This window comes from Propithecus coquereli, unplaced genomic scaffold (assembly GCF_000956105.1).
Source record: "Propithecus coquereli isolate 6110/MARCELLA unplaced genomic scaffold, Pcoq_1.0 Scaffold163, whole genome shotgun sequence".
Lineage (NCBI taxonomy): Eukaryota > Metazoa > Chordata > Mammalia > Primates > Indriidae > Propithecus > Propithecus coquereli.
In genome coordinates this window covers 2852829-2873855 of record NW_012140858.1, presented here as the reverse complement: position 1 = coordinate 2873855, position 21027 = coordinate 2852829, and the positions used below count along the sequence as shown (strand labels likewise).

The following is a 21027-nucleotide window of genomic DNA, read 5'->3' as shown; positions in this document are numbered from 1 at the left end:
CTTTGTGGGGGTGGCTCTGCCAGCTTAGCCATGTCCTGGGACCCGGGGAGCCACTCGGGACTGGAAGTCACTCTGGGAGCCTGGCTTTATTAACTGGCCCCCAGAGGGCTAGGGATGGGTGAGGGGACACTCACTACTGTCTCCTCTGTACCCACAGCTGTCCCTGGGTACAGCCAGGTGGCCACCGGCTCGAGGAACAAGAGGCGGAGAAGCCCGGCTGGCTCCCCTGGTAGTCGACACCAAGAAACGGGAATCCCGGAAGAGAAGATCAGGGCACGACCCACCCCTGCCCGCGACAGAGCTAAGAAGAAGCCCGATTCCACCAGAGCGGGGGGTCGCCGCAGAGGAGGCAGGTGTCTGGCCTGGGCGTCTGGGGGAGGTGGGGATGAGGGCGCAGCGCCCGGCTCAGGGAGCTGCGCTTCACCGCTTCGAGTTTTAAAGGGCGGGGGTGAAGGCACCCTGGACTTGGCACCGGGTTCCACAGGACGCAGGAAGGGGCTCCCAGAACTGGGCGTGGAGGCAAGCTGGGGAAGCAGGGAGCATTTAGGGAGGGGCAAGGCGGGGCTGGGAGGGGGCCGTGACCTCGCAAACGAGTCCCATAGCGCTGTGCGCGTCAGCCTGACACCTCCATCTCCCACTCCCCCGCAGGTGCTGGGCGCGGGGCCCGGCGCACACGTGATGGGAAGAACCGGCCCAGATCCCCGAGGACCACCACCGGCCCGGGACGCCGGCCTGAGTTCCCGGAGGAGCGGCCCACCTCCCCGAAGCGCCGCCGACGCCTTTCCCCAGAAGCCCGCGTCTCCCTGTCCACTCCGGTGTCCCGCGTCTTGAACCACCTGGGCGGGCTGGAGGTGGCCCTGGAGGCGCTTCGGGCTCCCAGGGGCGCCTTCCTGCCAGGGCCCGGCGGCGGCGGCACGCAGCCCACCGCCCGGCAGCGCGCCTGGCTCACGTGGCAGCTGGCGCACGCCGGGGCCGCCCTGCACGCGGCGCTCGCCACGCTCCACGCCCTGCTGGCTGCGCGGCCCTGCCACGCGGGCCCTCCGCCCTCCGCGCCTGCTCCTGGGTGGCCTTAGCTGGCGCCCAGCAGCGAGCACCCTCGCCTTTTGCCGGGGCCAGTCCCTGTGCCCCAGAGAGAACTGCGACTCTGCGCTGCAAACTCACACCGCAGTGGACCGCGGCAAGTTGCACAGGGAAGCCGGGAGCCTCCCGCAGCCAGCAGGGCAGAAATAAGCACGTCCCTCCCACCCCCACTGTTGAGCAGGAGCAGTCCCCGGCCCCTGCGGGATCCCACCTCGGGAAATCGCCCCTGGCTCTGCAAGCCAAGTTCCCCTTCCGTTCTAGGCACCGGAAGGGAGACACGGGTTTCCTTCCGGGCTCAGCTCCAAGAAGAGCAGCGACTCCGACGGATTGGGACCCTTCCACCATGGCATTTTATCGTGTTTTATTTGAGAAGAACAATTGTGGTGCTTGCGGTTTCACTTGTGATCGGCTTTTTGCAGTCTGAACGGCTCAGGAACCTCCCTGGACTTACACCTTTATAGGGATTGCACCGTCTTTATTTGACGTTCTGGGTGTACTGGCCTTGACATTACAATGCCCTGTTCTTTGCTTCGCGCTCCATTAGTGTAGGGGCCATCCCTGGGCAAAATTGGCTTAAGCCCAGAGTCAGCGAAACTGGGTGTGCTCTCCTTGGCGCCAGAGGTCAACAGGTCCGCACACGGCCTGTTGGACAAACAGAACTATTCCTCATGACAGATAGCTTTATGACAGATAACCAAGCGCCTGGGGTCTTGCAAACAAGCCAAGGCATCTCATTGTCTTGCATATGGTAATGAGATGAAGAAGTTAAGATACAAGAAGTTAAGATGCAAACGTCTGCTTCCCTTAAGCAATCGTCTGGAAGGAATGAAAATGTATTTTTCTCAGGGTGCCCAAGGTAGTCACGTGCCAGGAAGTAGCTGCCGGACATAGAAAAAGTATATAATAAAGCGCTTGGTAGAATTGTCTACTGCAGTCTTGTATGTCCTTGTGTGTGTCTGTGTGTTTCTTTCTGTGTCCATCCCCCGTTCTGCAATCCGGGCCATGACAATTAGTTTCTTGGTGTGTCCCAAGAAATGTCCTTAATATTTATAGCCTTTGCCCCTAGGGTTAAGTAAATTCCATGCACGTGTTCTCTGAGCCTCTGAAATCTCTTGCTTTCCCACTCGTGTCCCAGTTGTAATAATTCCCGTCTGCCTTAGCACGTATTAATTGGGCAAAGATTTAATTTGTGTAGCTACAATGCAGTAGGTGCGAGTTCAAACCTCAATAAAATGTTTTCAATCGTATAAAGACCTCTGTGATGACCACCTCCGAGAGTTTTCACGCTGGCGTTCAGCTTTTGCTAACCGAAAGATGGGAGGTGAGCACCTAACCAGTGGTGAGCACTTCGCCAATTTCAGAGAAGGAGTTGGAGCGGAACGTTCTGCTGCTTGTCTTGAAACAGGTGCTCCTTTCTTTGAAGATATGTATGACAGAGTGCATCTGCCTGAGCTCTTCACAAAGGAGCTCACCTGCGGGTGGTGGGGGACACTCAGACAGGGCTCATAAGGGCAGACAGACTTAAGCTAGAAACCAATGCACGTGGAATATTAAGGTGCAATTTAGAAAGAGTCTGAGACGTAGATAAAATCCTCCAGGTCATAAGACGATTCATGTCAATTCCAAACTAGTCCTATAACCATTACATGTTCTTTCAGTGCCTTCCCTTTTTTCTTTGTTCTTGTTATTTTGTAATCTCATACATTCCCTAATATTCAAGGAGAAATGAGAATAAACGATTATATTTATGACATATGTGATTTTTTAATCTATGTTATATATTCATTGGGATTTGATTAAATTAAGCTAATTATGATATCTGTCCCCTCACATGCTTCTCATGTACCTATTGTGACAATTTGAACTTCTACTCTTAAGAGTTCTACCCTCAGAGCAATTTTCAACTGTCCAGTACATTCCTTTCACTGGTACTCAAATCATGTTGCTGTACCATAGATGTCTGTAGTTTATTAAGCGTTTGTATGGGATGCTTGTGTCACCTCACTATTATCTCTCGGTTCTATCCTCCCACTACCCCAGGCTGTGGCAGCCACTGTTCTACCCTCCTCTTTTGTGAAGTTCAATATTTTTCAAGACTCTACATGGAAATGAGATTATTTATGATTTAGCACTCTCACCTTTTTTAGAGCTTTGCCCTTCTGCCTGAGAAGCATTTTAGACTGTGCAATGCAAATTTATTGTGCAAGGGCTGATGAGGTCATCTGGTATGAGTTGTTAAGGTGCTCCCTCAGTCTAGCAGAAATATGCATGTGTCAGCAGTAGGTCAGCAGGGAGCAGTCTGTCACTCCTGCAGGTGGCACTGGAGGAGAATGGTTTCTGTGCCTGGAATAGGTCTTTAAGTATAGGTATTGTAAGGAAGAGATAATTTTCTTTGGGGGGGGTATCATATTATTGTGGCCCCTTCATTTTTTTCATTTTTTATTTAAAATTAAAGCCCTCACAATGAAATTATAAAAAAGATAGATTATATATATATTTTTTCTCTCTTTTTTTAGTGCACTGCAATGAATGGTTGCAATTTTTTTGGTTTCATGCTCATTTGGGTTGTTACTGTTGATCATATAGAGACTTGTCTGGAATCAGACCTTTAAATTGTTTGCCCATACTGATTATTTGGGGAATTCTGTAGGTGTTGTGTTATGAAATCATATCTTCCTTTGTTCATAGGCCAGTAGGTTCTCCATGTGGAACACTGAATAAATAAATTTTGGTTAGATTTATACATTTATTTTTCCATTTCAATTATTTTTATGTTTACTGGAGTCTTTTCCATTGTTTCCACATTGTTTTTCAATATGTTTCTTTGTTTATAGAAATTTAATTTACCTATATTAATGGAGATATGTAAATTCATGCATCAATAAATATTTACAAATGTGTACACACCCATGTAACCAGTGCAGCAACCAAAACATAGACTATTTCTATCATGTCACTTATCAATCATTACTCCACCCCAATCCCAAAATATGGACCCTATGCCTCTTCTTTAAAGGAATTTTTTGACAATTATAGTGAGGTTTATATCTCATTTTCTCGATTTGTTGTACCTACTCAGAAACTTTTCCATTAAATACTTGCTTTGCACACCAACTCTTCATATTTTACTTCATTACTTGTTCTTATTAGTAGAATGATAGACACGGATGAAACAGAAGGGTCTACAGGAGCCCTGGCCATGTGAACTCAGAGATGCAAGGCAATATTAAGGCAATATTACACAGGCAATATTAAGGCATTTTCTCCCAGGAAACCTGTGTTTTGAAGGGAAGGGAGAATATTGAGGACCCTATCAAGGATGGAGAAAGAACGGATGGGTTGAGACCCTTTAGGAGGACTCCAAAAGTAGACTAAGTAGGGTTCCAGATTCTTCTTTGAGGAGATTAAGGTTGGAAGGTGGCACTAGCCTTTGCACTTGTATCTCAAGTGCCATCTTAGTTAACTCTCATTCGTGTTTCAGATGTTAATTCAAATGTTCTTCAGGAAAAATTCCTAAATTGCTGAGACTATATTACAAGCTCTCATAATACTAGGTATCTTTTCTTTAAATCAATTACCATAATAATAATTTTACATTTTAGCTTTGTGTTTATTTGAATAATGCCTATCTCCTCCCTTGGATCCTAATCTCCATACAGGGACAGTGTTTTCGGTTTTTTCTCATTAATGTATCCACAATTCCTAGCATAGTTTCTGGCACATAATCGATGCTTAATAAATACTTGTTGATTGAGTAATGAGTTATTGAATGAATGGATGAAAAAGCATTGACATATAGGATCACACAGTTCTCTTTTCCTTTGTGGTAGAACCTTACACAAAATCAGTTTGTGGGACATTTCCTAAAGACTATTGTAAAAAGTTCCTCATAGTCAAGAGCCAAATACAGGGTAATTTAGAGAACGGAGTTAGAAACTCACATACGTAGAATGTAGAGATCGTCCAGCGTATCTACCAGTGTTATGGTGCAACAAAGAATGCTCCAGACCACAATCTCAGACTGAAGGAGGAGGAGAGACTTTTTTCCTTTCAAAGAGCTCCTGTACCTCTCCAGACCTTTGTATTTATTGCAGGGAAAGGCATGCAAGATCAAAGCAAAGAACATATAGATAGAATGTCTGGAAAGAACATATAGATAAAATATCTGGAATCAGTAAATACATTATTCTAAAGAAATCTAGTTAGTGATATGCAATAAATCCACATTTATTTTGTTATTTCCTTGTTGTTCCTTAAGGCTATAAAGAAAAGGGCAGGGACCCAACATCAGTCACACTCTCATGCATTCCAAAGCCTGCTGTATGCAGCCAGCTGATAAGCATTCATATCCCAAGTCCTGTTTGCAGAATGGCCAGATTTCCACTTTTCTCACAGTCCCTTTACCTAGGGCTTTATTCCTTTTCTAATATCCCCTACATAGAATTGTATGTATGATAGAATCAACTGACACCAGAGGAGATGACAGAGTTTATAGAAAGCTGAGACAAATTTCCAGGGGTTTCTTTCATATTGTATTTTTTTTTTACTCACTTGGAAATGTTTCCACATATACAAAAACTCACACATAAATATACAACCCACACATGGACCCTTACAGTCTTACAAAATTGACTCATGTACAAGATTTTTTCTTTTCCTATTTATCCTGAACTAGAACACTGACTTTGCCTTGTGGGAAAGTGATGGAACCTCTTTAGTAAACTGAAAAATTCCTGCTCATGATCCCATGTCCTATTCTCACCAACCTCCTTTTTCCTACTTCCTTCTTCCTTGATTCTCTTTTCCTCTTCAGTGCAGAATATATCCTTTACCCTACCTCTTCTAAGGTCTCCACCCAGTTCTTTCCCTGTAACCCTCCTCCCTGCTCCCTTACCTCAAAGCTGTCTTCAGATGACTGGTCAATTACTAGAATCAAGTTAGCTTGGAAGACTATTAAGATTTAGAACAGAATTTTGTTTGTAAATGTGTTGGAATTTTTGTGAGGCAATACTTGTGTTGTTAAAGAAAAGTCTGGAGAAATCGGCCTGCCTCTCCTCCCTCTGATCTATCTGTGAGGAGAAAATAAACAGCTATTTTAAAAAATGTAAGTTTTGGATTTGATAGGACTGGGGTATCAGGAAGAATTAAAGTCAAGACCATGTCTAGAAAGGCAATGAAGCAACTTCTTACACCCAGAAATATGAGGATCAAAGAATACTCTGTCAGAAATACAAGAAAGGGGGCTGTGTCCCAAGTAGGTGAAGGGGAATCTTAATCTAGCAATTATTTTTTGATCTTCACTGAGTCCTTAGTTTTCTATTGCTACATAGCAAATTATCACCAACTTCAGTGGATTAAGACAACATAAATTTTTAATCTCAGTTTCTATAAATTGGATGTCTGAGCATGGCATGGCTGTTGTGATAGTTAATTTTATGTGCCAACTTGACTGAGCTAAAGGATGGCAAGATGACTGGTAAAAGATTATTTATGGGTGTGTCTGTGAGGGTGTTTCTGGAAATAGATTAGCATTTGAATCAGCAAATTGAGTAAAGAAGATCAGCTCTCACCATCCCACATGGGACGTGGGTGGGCATCATCCCATCCACTGAGGGCCTGACAGAACAAAAGTGCAGAGGAAAGGTGAATTCTCTGTTTGCTTGAGCCAGGACATCATCTTCTCCTGCCCTCTGACATTCGAGCTCCTGGTTTTTGGGGTCTTTGGATTCTGGGACTTACACCAACCCTCCCCTAACCCCCACCTCTGGCCTTCAGATTTGGACTGATTTATAGCACCTGTTTTCCCAGTTTTCCAGCTTGGAAGATGGAAGATAATGGGGATTTTCGCCCTCCATAATCAAATGAGCCAATTCCCATAATAAATCTCCTCGTCTATCTACGTATCCTATTGGCTCTGTTTCTCTGGAGAATGCTGACTAATACAGCAGGGTTCTTTGCTCAGTGTTTCACAAAGCTGGAATCAAAATGTTGGTTGGGTTGTATCCTAATTAACTGTCTTTCTCCACTAGAGAAAGATATGCTTCCAAGCTCCCTCACATTGTCAGCAGAAATCATTTTCTTGCAGTTGTAGGACTGAGGCCCTGCTGTTTTGCTAGCTGTAGACCAAAATCCACTCTCAGCACCCAGAGGCCACTCTCAGCTCCTTGCCATGTGGCCCCCTTCACAGGCCCTCCCACATTTGGAATCTCTGACTTTAGGAAGGGTCCAATCCCGTTTAAAGGCTCATCTGGTTTTTAGATCAGGGCCACCCAGGAAAATCTCCATTTTTATTAACTTAAAGGCAATTGATTTGGGATCTAATCATGTGAGTGATATCCACTCAAATGACAGGTTCCTCCTGCACTCAAAGCTCGGAGATGTCAAAAGGGTATAACACTAGAGGGCAGAGATAGAATTTTGTTTACAACAATGTTTATAACACACTTTGCTAGGTCCCAGAGTTGACGTCAGAAGACCAGGAAAAAACATTGTTGGAATTGTTTTCAAATAAATGGGGAACATATAATCGTGATTTTCGGGACACACAAAAAAAATGTTAAGAAAAAAATTCAGTAATAGGGCAGGGAAATTAGGCATAAACTGTCCCAAGGATAGGCAGTCTAAGGGCGTCTTTCTTATGAGCTCCGTGAAAAAGCAATGAGAATTGTATTCAAATAAAAGATCCAGAGGTCAAGGACAGTAGATGCATCCACTGCTGATGGAGGGGTCATTACTCCTTTATTCATCCAACTAGAAGGTGCCAAACAGGGTATGTTTGACTCTGGAGCAAGGAACAACGTATTTGGGATGACTTCACCACCTCTCTGCCCCATTGTAAATTACAGCAGGGAAGGAAGGCTGCCTATATGAGTCTCCACACTGCCCCCCAGTACCCAGCACAGCGCAGCACCCAATCCGCACATATTTGTTGAGTAAATGCTCAAGAAATAATTGTTTGATGCATGCAGTTAACACATGAAATAGCGCACTGAGAAATTATTTCTGCTCCAATTGCTCGATTATTCTGCTGATGTGTCTCCGCCAAATCCAAGCTCTCACCGGGGAGCAGTGTGTTCACTTAACCTGCTGTTTCATTTTTTTCTCGTAGTCCTTACACTATAAATGAAAGGATTTATCATATATCTTAAAGATTAACGTCTTCGCCCTATAAAACAATGTTATCTGCCCGACTCGGTTTTCTGCTTTCTCCCTCCAATTTCTCTCATCCTAGCGTTCTGGAGTGCGCACCAGGCATTGCGATTCCCGAGTTTCCGGCAGCTGCTGCACTGACTTATTCCGAAAGGCAATTCCAAATTCTGTGAACAGTCTTACTGCGGGGAAACTTCTGAGAGCCAGAGGCGAGGCGTCAGGGCCAGCGCTTTCCTGCAGTGAGTAAGCCGGGTTCCCACCCACTCGCATCTCACCAGTCCAGGACGCTCCAAGTATCCTCCTCGCCCCGCTCCGCCCCCGGAGCCGGTCCCCGAGGCTCCGCGTTTCCGCTGTACGGCGGGGCTGCCAAGATGGCGGCGCCCACGGGCCGTCACGCAGGGGCGCCGCCATCGCAGCCGCCGGACCAGCGGAGGCCGCGCTCTGGGTAGCCGCCATGTCGGTCTCCAGCTGCGGCCAGATTCTGACAAAGCCGGAGACCGTGGGCCGGAGGAGAAGTGCAGGAACGGCCGACGAGGGCAGACATCCATCGCAGATGGCTTTGTCCGAGCCCGGGGCTGGCGCCGCGGTGAGGGCTCTGATGAGGCGGGACGGTTCGGCGGTCAGAGGTGGTCTAAGTGGGCGGCAGTGATGGGAGGGTTATTGTAGTCTGTGACGATAGGTGATTTGGGAACTGGCGGAGTCGATGACAGAGGATCTTTTGGGAGGTCAGTATTCTGTGGGATCTGTGGGGTGGTGATGAGGGGAAGCGTGGGGGTCAGTGTTTTAGTTTTAGGAAGTCAGTGTCTTGAGGGATCTGCGGAGACAACGATGGGGGGGCATCTGTGGCCGTCGCTGAAAGTCAGGATTTGGAAGGCTATGAGGATCAGAAGTGGGCCTTTGAAACGTGTTGGAGATTGGGAAGGTCTGTGGGGGTCTGCGATTTGGGATGTCTATGGGTGCCTGTGGTGGTTAGAGACTGGATGTCAAAGAGGATCGGTGATGGCGATGTTTGTGGAAGTTTGGCAATGTCTTTGAGAGTCAGTGATTAGTGTGCCGTGATAAGTAATGGAAGAATATGGGGGTCAGTGGGGACATGGTGGTTGGTGGAATGTGGACAGTCAATGCTGAGGTGTCTCTGGGGGTGGTAGATGGTTTGTATGTCATCTGGAGAGAAAAGGTAATTGGGGGTTTATGCAGGTCAATAATTAAGTGGTGTCCAGGAGTCTTAACTGTGCTTTCAATGATGAGGTGATTAGTAGGAGTTAATGATTACAGGTCCTCTATGATTCTGTGACTAGGAGCCTGAGGGGGTCAGGAATTTGGGGGGATTGCAGGATTTAGTGATCGAGGGTTCCATAGGGGTCAGTGATTGGAAGTCTGTGGAAGCTAGTAATTGTTCTATGGAGAATGGTAGTTGGGAACTTGTAGGAATTGGGGGAAGTTTGTGAAGGTTAGTGATTGAGGAGCATTTGGGTGTCAGTGATTGGAAACTTGTAGGAACAGACAGACTGTAAGATAAGCACCTATTTTATGCCAGGGAGTGTTTTAAATGTTGGTGATACACTAGGAAATATAGCCAGAGTCCCTCTCTCAATGTCTTCACATTCTAGAAATAGGAAAAAGATAATAAAAATATGAACAAATAAAATAATTCCAGGCATTAGTAAGTGCTATGAAGAACGTAAAAGAGGATAATGTGGTAGAGAGAGATTGCAGGTAGAGTGGGTAGGCAGGTTAGTCATAGAAAGCCTTTCTGAGAAAATGACAGTTGGGTTGAGGCATAAATCACGATGAGGAGGCAGCCATGCAGAAATCTGAAGAGTGTTTCAAGAAAAAGGAACATCAACTGCAAAGGACCTGAGGTAGGAGTGAACCTGGTGTGCTTAAAAAAACAGAAGGAAGATGAGTGTAATTGGAGCATAGTCAGAGGGAAAGGAGAAAGATGTGAGATCAGAGTGGTAGGAGAGTATCAGATCATGCAGAATCTTATCGGCTAGGGTAGGGATTTGGATTTTATTCTAGTTGCAGTGAGAAACCATTGACTTTAAGCAGGGGAGTGGTCTGATCTGACTGATACTTTAAAAAGATTACCATGGCTACTCCATAGAAGATGGACTGCAGAGGGGCAAGAATAAGTGGAGGCAGGTCAGTTGAGAGTTTACTGCAATAGTCAAAAGCAAGGGATGATGATGGTTTAGAAGAGGCTCATAGCTGTGAAATGAAAAGAAATCAAATTCAGAATACATCTGGAGATGAGTCCAAAGGACTTACTGATGAGTTGATATGGAGCCTGAGGGAAGAGAAGAATCAAGATTTACATCTAGACTTTTGGCTGGAGGAGCTGGATGGATGGTGATCCCATTTTCTGAGAAAGGGTAGTGTTGGAGAAGACCAGGTTTGGTAGATGGAAATGGAATCCAGCTGGATGACAGTGGCTCTATTTTTGTCATGTCAAGATGCCCATTATACCTCCAACTAGAGATACTGAGTAACCATTATATATATGAATATATTAATATGGAACTTAGGAGAGGTCTGGGCCTGGGAACCATATTTGAAAGGCATCAGGATAAAAATGGCATTTAAGGCCATAAGATTGGCTGAGATCACCTAGGAAGAGAAGGCACACAGGGAAGAGAAATGGTCCAAGGACAGAGGCCTGAGTCAATCTGACACATAGAGGTCTGTTAGAGGGCAAAAAACAAGGAGAATGAGGAGTGACCACTGAGGTAAGAGAAAAACTGTGTAAGTATGGTATCAGAGAAGCCATACAGAAGAAAGCTTTTCAAGACAATGATAGTAATCATTTATGCCATGTGCTCTTTTGAGTCCCAAAGTATGACTAGAAAGTATTTAACTTTGCAAAGATAGAGCTCCTTCAATGGAAGGATGGGAGTAAAATCCTGTTGGAGTGAATTGAAAGAATGGGAGGTAATGAAGTGTAAGTATAGACAACACTTATGCAGAGTTTTGCTGGTAAAGGAAGCAGAGAAATGGACATTGGATAGGATATGAAATCAGGAGAAAGTTTTCTTCAGATGAATGATGTTAAGGCAACTTTGTATACTAATAGGAATGATTCAGTAGAAAGGGATAAATAGATGTTACAAAAGAGAAAGAGGTAATTGCAGGAGTGGAGTCCTTGGGAAGGTAGTTGTGGATGGGATCAAGAGCACAAATGGAGAAACTTAGGTGAGAGAAAAGAAGACTTTTTCCATTTTCAACAGAAGGGAAGGTGTATTATACATGGGTTTGTAAACAGGATGGTGGAATTAGTGGCAACAAGGCAAGATAATTTTTATCCATTTGCATTTATTTTCTCTTTAAAGTATAAGGCAAATTCATCAGCCCGAGTGTGGGAAAGGTGGAGATTACAGGTTGGAGATTTCAGAGAGAAAGAGGAGAAGGTTTGAAATGATCATATTGGAAAGAGGAAAGGTGAATTTTCCAGGGATAAGTAGTAGGATTGCTGACAGTATTCAATGCCCATTTGAGATATGTGTTATAAACTTAAAGTGCTAGTCAGCACAGTTTGATTTTTCTCTTGCAATGTTTAGCTTCAAGTTTGCAGGCAGGGATTAAGAAGAGAGTTGGGTTTAACCAAGGTTGAGGCTTTGATAGATGAATATGGCAGAGGAGAGGAGAGGCAAAGAAGTTAAAGGTTTAAAGTTTTCAATGGAATGTGTGTGGTACTAGACCAGGGAATCTAATCAAGAAAGGAAGCAAGCAAGGCTATGTGCAGGTGGAAGATTGTGAAAAAGTGGTTAGGATCAGTGGATCAGAGGGCTCAATGAGTTTGGAGAATTATTGGAGTGAAAGTACTAGAGAAAGTGAGCTGGCAGGATACAAAATGATGGTCAGAAAATAGAATATTTTAAGTCGAGACCACTAAGTGGTATAGTGATGGCAAGATGTAAGATGTGGATGAGCAATGAGTAGGTGGCTGAATCGGGGTGGAAGAAAAGATTGTTGGCACCAGGAAAGAGAAAACTGCTACTCTTAGGCCTGCTTGGAAAGTTGGACTTTTGCTGACATCTGTGAAATTAAATTTCAGGAGGGTTCCCACCATCCCCAGAACTGATAAGAGTGGCTCCCTGTGCCTAAAGTACATAAACAATGTGGTTTCTGCTGAATACCTGCTTTCCTTCTTGGAGTTGGAATTTTTGGTACATGCAAGCAGAGGTTGCCTACATGACCAGTCCCCAGTGAAACCCTTGGGCACTGAGTCTCTAATGAGCTTCCTTGGTAGATAACATTTCACATGTGTTGTCACAACATACTTCTGGAGGAATTAAGCATGTGCTGTGTGACTCCACTGGGAGAGGACTCTTGGATGCTTCTTCTTGGTTTCCTCTGGACTTCATCCCATGCTGATTCACTGATTTTGCTTTGTGTCTTTTGCTGTAATAAATCATAGCTGTGAATATAACTATATGCTGAGTCCTGTGAGTCTTCCTAGCACATCATCGGACTAAGGAGTGCTAATGGGTTAAAATCTGGTGACGCTCTAAACAAGCTAGGAGTTTTGAAAGAAGAATGAGAAATGGTTGAAAGTAATCATATATCCCATCTTTAGACACTAAGGTATATGCATCATGGGAAAAAAGAAAAAAAAGACAAATAACCTCCACTTGAGACTACTGTAAGGAAGCAGGATCTTCAGGAGACTGGTAGATTTTAGTTAAAGCATGCAAGAGAAGGGAATGGCTAAAGAGCTTTAGGGTGGAGTGGGGCTTGCTGACAATGATTAGTGTTTCTGTAAAGGCTACTGTTTGAGAGTTCTGTTGCTATCAGTGATTGGGGGTTGATAGGATGAGGAATTTGGGGTCATATGGGAGATAGAGGTTTGTGTGTCCTGTGGGTATCAACGGTCGAGGAACCAGTGGGTGCATGTGATTGGAGAGTCTCTGGGGAAAGTGATTGGGAAGATCTGCTGCTGCTAGTGATTGGGAGGTTTGTTGGAGTCAGTGATTTTGGAATTACAGGTTCAGTGATTAGGGAAGGCTGCACTGGCTCAGTGGTTGGGAGCCTAGTGACAATCAATGACGGGAGGTTATTGGAAGTCAGTGACTGGAGGTCTGCAGGGTTACATTGGTGACATATGTGGATAATTGACTCGTGGTCTGTGGGGTAAGGGATTATCTTTAAATGTTAGACAAGCACGTTTGAGTGTATATTTATTAATAACAAAATTCTCTAATAGCAGTGTCATCCTGCCCAATAAGAGAACTTTAACATGCTTTAATTTCTCCCCTACCCCAAACCCTTCCCTTTTATAGTTCTGCTTATTTTTCTTACACCATACCTCTTGATGTTAGGATACTTTCATAACAGTTGCACAAGCACATTACCAAGTTACTTAGCTTTGACTAGACATTTGACTGGTTTTGTTATTCATAGCTCTCTCTTGTATATTAAGTGTTTCCCAATTTTGAAATATTTATTCTGATCCACTTTTCCTTCTTTTAAAGAAATTTTTCTTTTCTTTTCTTCCTTTTCCTCCTCCTCCTTCCCTCCCTTCCCCTCTCTTCTCTCCTTCTTTATTTCTGAAGCATATAAGTAGTATACTTTCTGCATTGTTACATGCCTAAAATATCTTACTTTTGTTGCCAGACATAAATGATTTTTTGACGGGTTATGAAAACCAAGGGTCTCAATTCTTCTACCCCAGAACTCTGTAAACTGTGAATACTACTCCATAGCCTTTTAGTGTCCATTGCTGTGAAAGGAAAGATTCTGTTCCTCTCTTTTTTTGGTTAATCATCTTTCTTTCTAATGTTTGTATGATTTTATCCTCTTGAATAAACAAATTCACAATGGGGATATTTCCTTTTTTTTTGTTTTTGTTTTGTTTTCTTTTTCAGACAGAGTCTTTCTCTGTCTCCCGGGCTAGAGTGCCGTGGCGTTAGCCTAGTTCACAGCAACCTCAAACTCCTGGGCTCAAGGAATCCTCCTGCCTCAGCCTCCAGAGTAGCTGGGACTACAGGCATGCACCACTACATCCAGCTAATTTTTTCTATTTTTAGTAGAGATGGGGTGTCACTCTTGCTCAGGCTGGTCTCAAATGTCTGACCTCAAGCGATCCTCCCGCCTCAGCCTCCCAGGATGCTAGGGTTACAGGCATGAGCTACTGCACCTAGCTGAGATATTTCTTAATATGGTTTTTTTTCCCAAAAAATGCAAAATTGGGTAGAAAATAGGTATCCTGTGTAACATCATGATCAACAGTGAGTGGTCAAGGTAAGAACAAATGTCTTTTCCAAATCACTCACTGAACGTGGATAACATTAGACTAAACAGGAATATGATATTACAGGGATCAGTAACATTCAAAGATGTGACTATGGCCTTTACCCAGAAGGAATGGGAGCAACTGGATCCTGCTCAGAAGAACCTATACAAGGATGTGATGCTGGAGAACTACAGCAACCTAGCCTCAATGGGTAAGGATAATTCAAAATGTGTCCACTGTGATAATTATTCTCTGAAGTCCTTGATAAATTTGGCCTTGATTTTTATGAATCAAAGAGTTTTAATCCCTTTTGAGTATTAGGCAGGATATTTGTGCCCCTGCTTCTAAGACGAAAGATCTACTCAGTTGAGGTACGGGAGTATACGCATTGTGAAACTTCAGAAGTTGTGTATTCTTTAGCCTTTAAACGCCCTGAAGTTCAAATGCTAGAGCTTGATTTCTGGGAAGGTTGTTCTAACATTCAATTTCTACCATTTCTCCTGGGCAGGGTGTCAAGCTCCAAAACCAGACATGATCTCTAAGTTGGAAAAAGGAGAAGAGCCATGGTTGGGGAAGGAAAAAAGGCCCACTCAATGTCATTCAAATAAAATAGCAAGACCCAAGCAAACAGGAACCAATGGAAGTAAGTTTCTAGTTTCTTGGAGGTAACTTTAGAATTCTTCAAAGAATAATTTATGCTTAAATTCTTTTTTTTTTTTTTTTTTTGAGACAGGGTATCGCTCTGTTGTCTGGGCTAGAGTGCAGTGGTGTCGTCACAGCTCACCACAACCTCAAGCTCCTGGGCTCAAGGGATCCTCCTGCCTCAGCCTCCCAAAGTGTCTTAAATTCTTCTTACCAATCCTAGATCCTTCTTTCTTAACTAGGAAATAGCAATAGAAAAATATCAGCATCTCCCAGGGGAAAAAGAGTTCAAACTACAAAGATTCTCTAACATTAGAGATTCTAATATCTCTTCCTTCTGTGAACTTGTCTACATGAGAGGTTCTCATATGAGGTTCACTATAGTAGTGAGCCAGTGTTAATTAAGGGAGTGTGGTTATACCACTTGTATTGGTCAGCTTTGACTAAAGTTAGCTCTGAATGACCCCTAAATCTTAGTGACTTGCAACAAGAGAGTTTTATTTCTTGCTCAAGCTGAAGCCCTATCCCACATTATCTTTATTTGACTGTGTATGCTAAAAGAGCATTCTCCACTTGTCAAATTCTAGTTTTATGACAGAAGGAAAAAAGGATGAGTGGAACCATATAACTCTTAAAAATCACTGCATGGAAGTGTGGATATCCCTTTTAGCTCACATTTTATTGTTCAGACCAGGCCATCTGGCTACTCCTGAGTTTAACAGAGTAGGAATGTATAATCCTTCTGCAAGGAGGGGTGCTGCAATTCAAATGGCCATATATTTGGGAGAGGCTGAGAGGTGTAATCCTTCTACAGGGAATAATAATACAGTCTATTGCACTAGTCAGGTTGTGGTAGGAGAAAAGGTGAAAACCAGGGCTCTAAACCTTTGGTACCAGTCCCTCAGATGCCTAACTGACACCTCCTTATAGCCGCCTGTCCTTATTCATGTGCTCCACTGCTCAATTTTCATAAAGAGCAGTGACCTCTCTTAGCTTTTCTTTTAATCCCATTCCTGTTTACCTTATCTGAAGCAGTGCTTTTTGTTTTAATCCTCCCTTGTCCTAATATCCTCAGTTTTTCTCCTTTTCTACACTCATACTCCAAGACCCCGGGGTACCAAATTGTCTTCTATGTATTCAGACATTCTTAGATCTATCCTCTTTCCAGACCTCTTGGCATGATGCTCCTGCCTTGAATTACTTCTCATTTCCGTCCTTTCACTGTGAAATTCTCTGGACCCATGATCTATAACACGTCATCATTTCCATTTTCTCCTTTACCCCTGCAGTCAAATCCCACAGAATTTATGCCTCTCTGTAAATTTCTGACTTTAAAATCTCACTGCTTACCTTCCAATGCATACTTTAATAGTTTTGATTAGCCTGAAAGTGCTTGCCCACATAACTTGAATTGTACAACTTGAATCAGATCTTATCCTCTGTTTCTAAGCGCTTCTTTACCATTTACTCACCAGCTTCTCTTCCTTCTCACTTTGTTGAGGTATCCCTAAGGTTTTGTTTTCTACCGTCTGTTCTTTCTTTCTATTGTATTTCTCTCAAAGGGAATTATGCAATTAATTATTATTAATTATGCAAAGATAAGCTATTTATTTTATACTGATGACTTTTTATGTCAGAATATTACAGGGTTACAAACATTTAGGTTACATACATTGCCTTTGCACTGCCCAAGTCAGAGCTGCAAGTGTGCTTATCCCCCAGACAGTATGCCCCACAACCATTAGGTGTGAATATACCCATCCTCTCCTCCCCCCACCTGCCTGACACCTGATGAATGTTACTTCTATATGTGCACATAAGTGTTGATCAATTAGTACCAATCTGATGAAACCAGAGAAGACCCCATATAGCTATTTGCAACCTTAAGCAAAAAAAAACAGATTGGGAGGTATCCATTATAACCAAAGGGCATATATTTCAGCCAAACCTCACCAGGGACTAGAACCAGGAACTGGGATGCCATTGGGAACTATGCAAATGATCTCTTTGAGGACACACAGTCTTATATTTCTCTTTCTTCTCTTTCTTCTGTTTCTTCTGTTTGTTTCATTCTCTGGACCAATGAGCTTTCTCTTTACACAAGAAAAATATGGCTTTATTATTAATAGTACCTGTTTTATATTATTTTTGAATTTAAGCACTGAGTGTAGACTAACTAGAGTCTAAATTTTTAGGAGGAAGAATCTTATTGGACATCTTGGTTTCAGCCAGATGTGCCTCCAACTGTGACCATGGATAGTTGGAGTAATACAGTATAGTCTGCAGTAGACAAATACTATGGGCAGGTTGGCAATTATCAGAGTTGGGCAGCTTGGGTTGAGGAGAAACCTCAAAAAGTGTTAACTGCAATAATATCCTCTTTTGACTTCAAATGTTCTCTTCACTGCTCTTTGTGTTTATTTCATCTTCTATTCCAGGTTGCAAATTCATATTTTTAAATAACCAACGCTGTTGTCAATTTTCTTTCCCTCTTTTTACTATAGCATTTTTCCCATCAAGTTTAAGGGGATAGGATCATTTGCTATTGACATTTCATTCATTTTGGGATACTAGGCTTGAATAAAGATTCAACCCCACAATAGGTCATTTCTTTATAAGTTTTATTCCAACAGGTGAGAGTATAAAAATTCACAAGAATGTCTCATTTAATTCCATTTTAGAAGAAGTCCAGCAAGATGATGATCAGCTTGAGAGTAACCAGAAATCTCGAAACAAACTCCTTAGGGAAGTTGCAGTCAAGAAGAAAACTCTGACTAAGAAGAAAAGTAGTGAGTGTGGTTCATTGGGGAAAAAAAATAACATGAGTACAAAATGTGTTTCTTCAAAAAAACGGCTTCTTAAATTTGATTCATGTGGAAAGAGTTTGAAACAGAATGTAGACTTACCTGATCATACAAGAAACTGTGCAAAAAAGAAATCTGATACAGCTAAAGAACACAGGAAGTCATTCAGCTGTAATTTATCTGATACACAGAAAATCAAAAAACAAACTGGAAAGAAACGTGAGAAATTATCCAACCGTAAGTCATCTGGTAAGTGTGAAAAAACTAAAACTGGCAAGAAACATGAGAAATTATGCCATCATAGCCCATCCCGTGCTAAGCGGGACAAAATTGAAACTGGAGAGAAACATGCGAAATCATCCAAGCTTAGCTCATCTACTAAGCACGACAAAACTGAGGCTTCTGTGAAGCCCTATGAATGTAATCAATGTGGGAAAGTTCTCAGCCATAAACAAGGACTCATTGACCATCAGAGAATTCATACTGGGGAGAAACCATATGAATGTAATGAATGTGGGATAGCCTTTAGCCAAAAGTCACACCTTGTTGTACATCAGAGAACTCACACTGGAGAAAAACCATATGAATGTATTCAGTGTGGCAAAGCCCATGGTCATAAACATGCTCTCACTGATCATCTAAGAATTCATACTGGTGAAAAGCCCTATGAATGTACTGAATGTGGGAAAACCTTCAGACACAGCTCAAACCTTATGCAACATGTGAGATCTCATACAGGTGAGAAGCCCTATGAATGTAAGGAATGTGGAAAATCCTTTAGGTATAACTCCTCTCTTACTGAACATGTAAGAACTCATACAGGTGAAATACCATATGAATGCAATGAATGTGGAAAAGCCTTTAAGTATAGCTCATCTCTTACTAAACATATGAGAATTCATACGGGTGAGAAACCTTTTGAATGTGATGAATGTGGAAAAGCTTTCAGCAAGAAATCACACCTCATTATACATCAAAGAACTCATACTAAGGAGAAACCTTATAAATGTAATGAATGTGGAAAAGCCTTTGGACATAGCTCATCACTTACTTACCATATGAGAACTCACACAGGTGAAAGTCCCTTTGAATGTAATCAATGTGGAAAGGGCTTTAAACAAATCGAAGGCCTTACTCAACATCAGAGAGTTCATACTGGGGAAAAACCCTATGAGTGTAAGGAGTGTGGGAAATCCTTCAGCCAAAAGTCACACCTCATTGTACATCAAAGAACTCATACTGGCGAGAAACCATATGAGTGTAATGAATGTGGAAAAGCCTTCAATGCAAAGTCACAACTTGTTATACATCAGAGATCTCACACTGGAGAAAAACCCTATGAATGTAATGAATGTGGGAAAGCCTTCAAACAAAATGCATCCCTTACCAAACATGTGAAAACTCATTCAGAAGAGAAATCTCATGAGAGAAATTAATGTGAGAAATCTGCTAACTAAACTTAAAGTTTTGTTTAACTTTGGAAATATTCTGAATTTAAAGAATGTCAGAAAGCCTTTAACAAGAAGTCACACCTTGTAACATATGAGAAAATTTGAAAATGGATCTTCACATAGAAGTGATGGATGGAAACAAGGGTTTAAACTTGATATTAAAACTTTTATAGAAAATAATGTTTTGAAAATGCTCAATTATTTAAATGTTCTACATGTTCAGATTGATGTATAAAGCTTCAAAATGTTGTCAATAAGTTGAATAATCAGAGCAATGGAGGAATAAGTTACATATGCTGAACAATTCCCAAGTTGCCTGTGTGTTACGTACTTAAGCACCATGTTTTAGAATTGAATTTGTGTATCTCTTTTTTGCCTTGCATAAATGAGTGTGACCATTTGTATATGTTGCCTCTTTGATATTATGTCCCAGCTCTTTCTTAATTCTATGTTAGCTTCTGCATCAGCAGAAATCTTTATAAAAGTGTTATTTATGTAAGAAATGTTAACAGAAAATTGAGAAAAAAATGAAAGAAAGCAGCTGTGGATACAAATGTGCTGGTAGGGAATGATGTCCAACATATACTGTGATGTATAAAGAAGCAAGTTGCTTAAACATGTATAATAGTATGTTCCCATTTGTGTACAAAAAGTTGTGTTTACCTGTCTCTCTGTGTCTCTTTCTCTGTGTATGTATGTATGTATATATCCATAAATTGTTATGTTAATAGGCCTTCAAATATACAGAAGAAACTTAATGGTGGTTGCCTTTTGGCACAGGAGTACAAGATTGGGGTCTGGGATGAGAGCAAGACTTCCTTTTATTGTATACTGTTTGAATATTTTATCATATATGTGTATTATTTTTATAATTAAAATACTTTTAATATGCATAAATGAACACTTAAGATTGTCATTGAGCCCCTTCCACAATGTTTTATGATGAAGTTTAAAGTCTCTTTGTTTATTTATGAATGATGATGAATCTGAGGTATATAGTATTAAACTTGGTATTGAATCACAAAGACTTTTCCTATCACACACAGCTCTTTCATTAACATAATGAATTAAAACTGTAACAGCACTGTGTTTCATCCATTTGCCATTTTTTAGGACTGATGGTAAATTCTGATCACAAGCAAATGAAAATGATTGTCTAAACATTCTCTCCATTCTACCTCCTATTTAAAGCTCCAACACACAAACACCTCAGTCAGGGAGTTCAAATGTATTGTAACAAATGTCACTCCTCCCTGTTCTTGCCAATAGTAGACAATTTTAATAGATCATTGCAGTCTTTTTTAGTGAACCCAGAGTTGGCCTCCAAATCATTCTTAAGCACGTATTCTGGAAGCTTCTGTGAATCAATTTGGACTTGTGTGGGAAAACTTTTGCCATTGCATACCTAGATTTCATGTTTTACTCTTGAGCTGTATGTAGATAAAAAATACATCTGAAGAGTGCTAAAATTTAAGTCGTTACACTAAAAACAGATAAAAGTACAAAAATGGCTTTGTAAATCATTCTACTAATATTTTAATACAATATTGATTATGTAATTAATATAAGATTTATAATAATATGTGATATGTGTGTTATTTTTTCACAGCACATTAGCTACATTATCTCGCTTATTCCTCAAATTTAAAATATGAGTCAGTAATCAGGA

At 42.0% G+C, this 21027-nt stretch overlaps 1 protein-coding gene across 3 annotated transcripts; it reads left to right on the top strand.

Moving 5' to 3' along the window:
* The first annotated feature begins 8599 nt into the window (after positions 1–8599).
* ZFP37 (ZFP37 zinc finger protein) lies at positions 8600–20256 on the top strand. 3 transcript variants are annotated; one of them, XM_012641157.1, is made up of 4 exons: positions 8600–8815; positions 14591–14672; positions 14970–15104; positions 17788–20256. In XM_012641157.1, exons 1-4 carry the CDS (start codon positions 8684–8686, stop codon positions 19341–19343), a joined length of 1905 nt encoding a protein of 634 aa, XP_012496611.1. In that variant the 5' UTR covers positions 8600–8683; the 3' UTR covers positions 19344–20256. The 3 variants fall into 3 exon arrangements, with proteins under 3 accessions (XP_012496611.1, XP_012496610.1, XP_012496609.1); XM_012641156.1 differs by having other exon boundaries at positions 14588–14672; XM_012641155.1 differs by having other exon boundaries at positions 14546–14672.
* Positions 20257–21027: the final 771 nt, after the last annotated feature.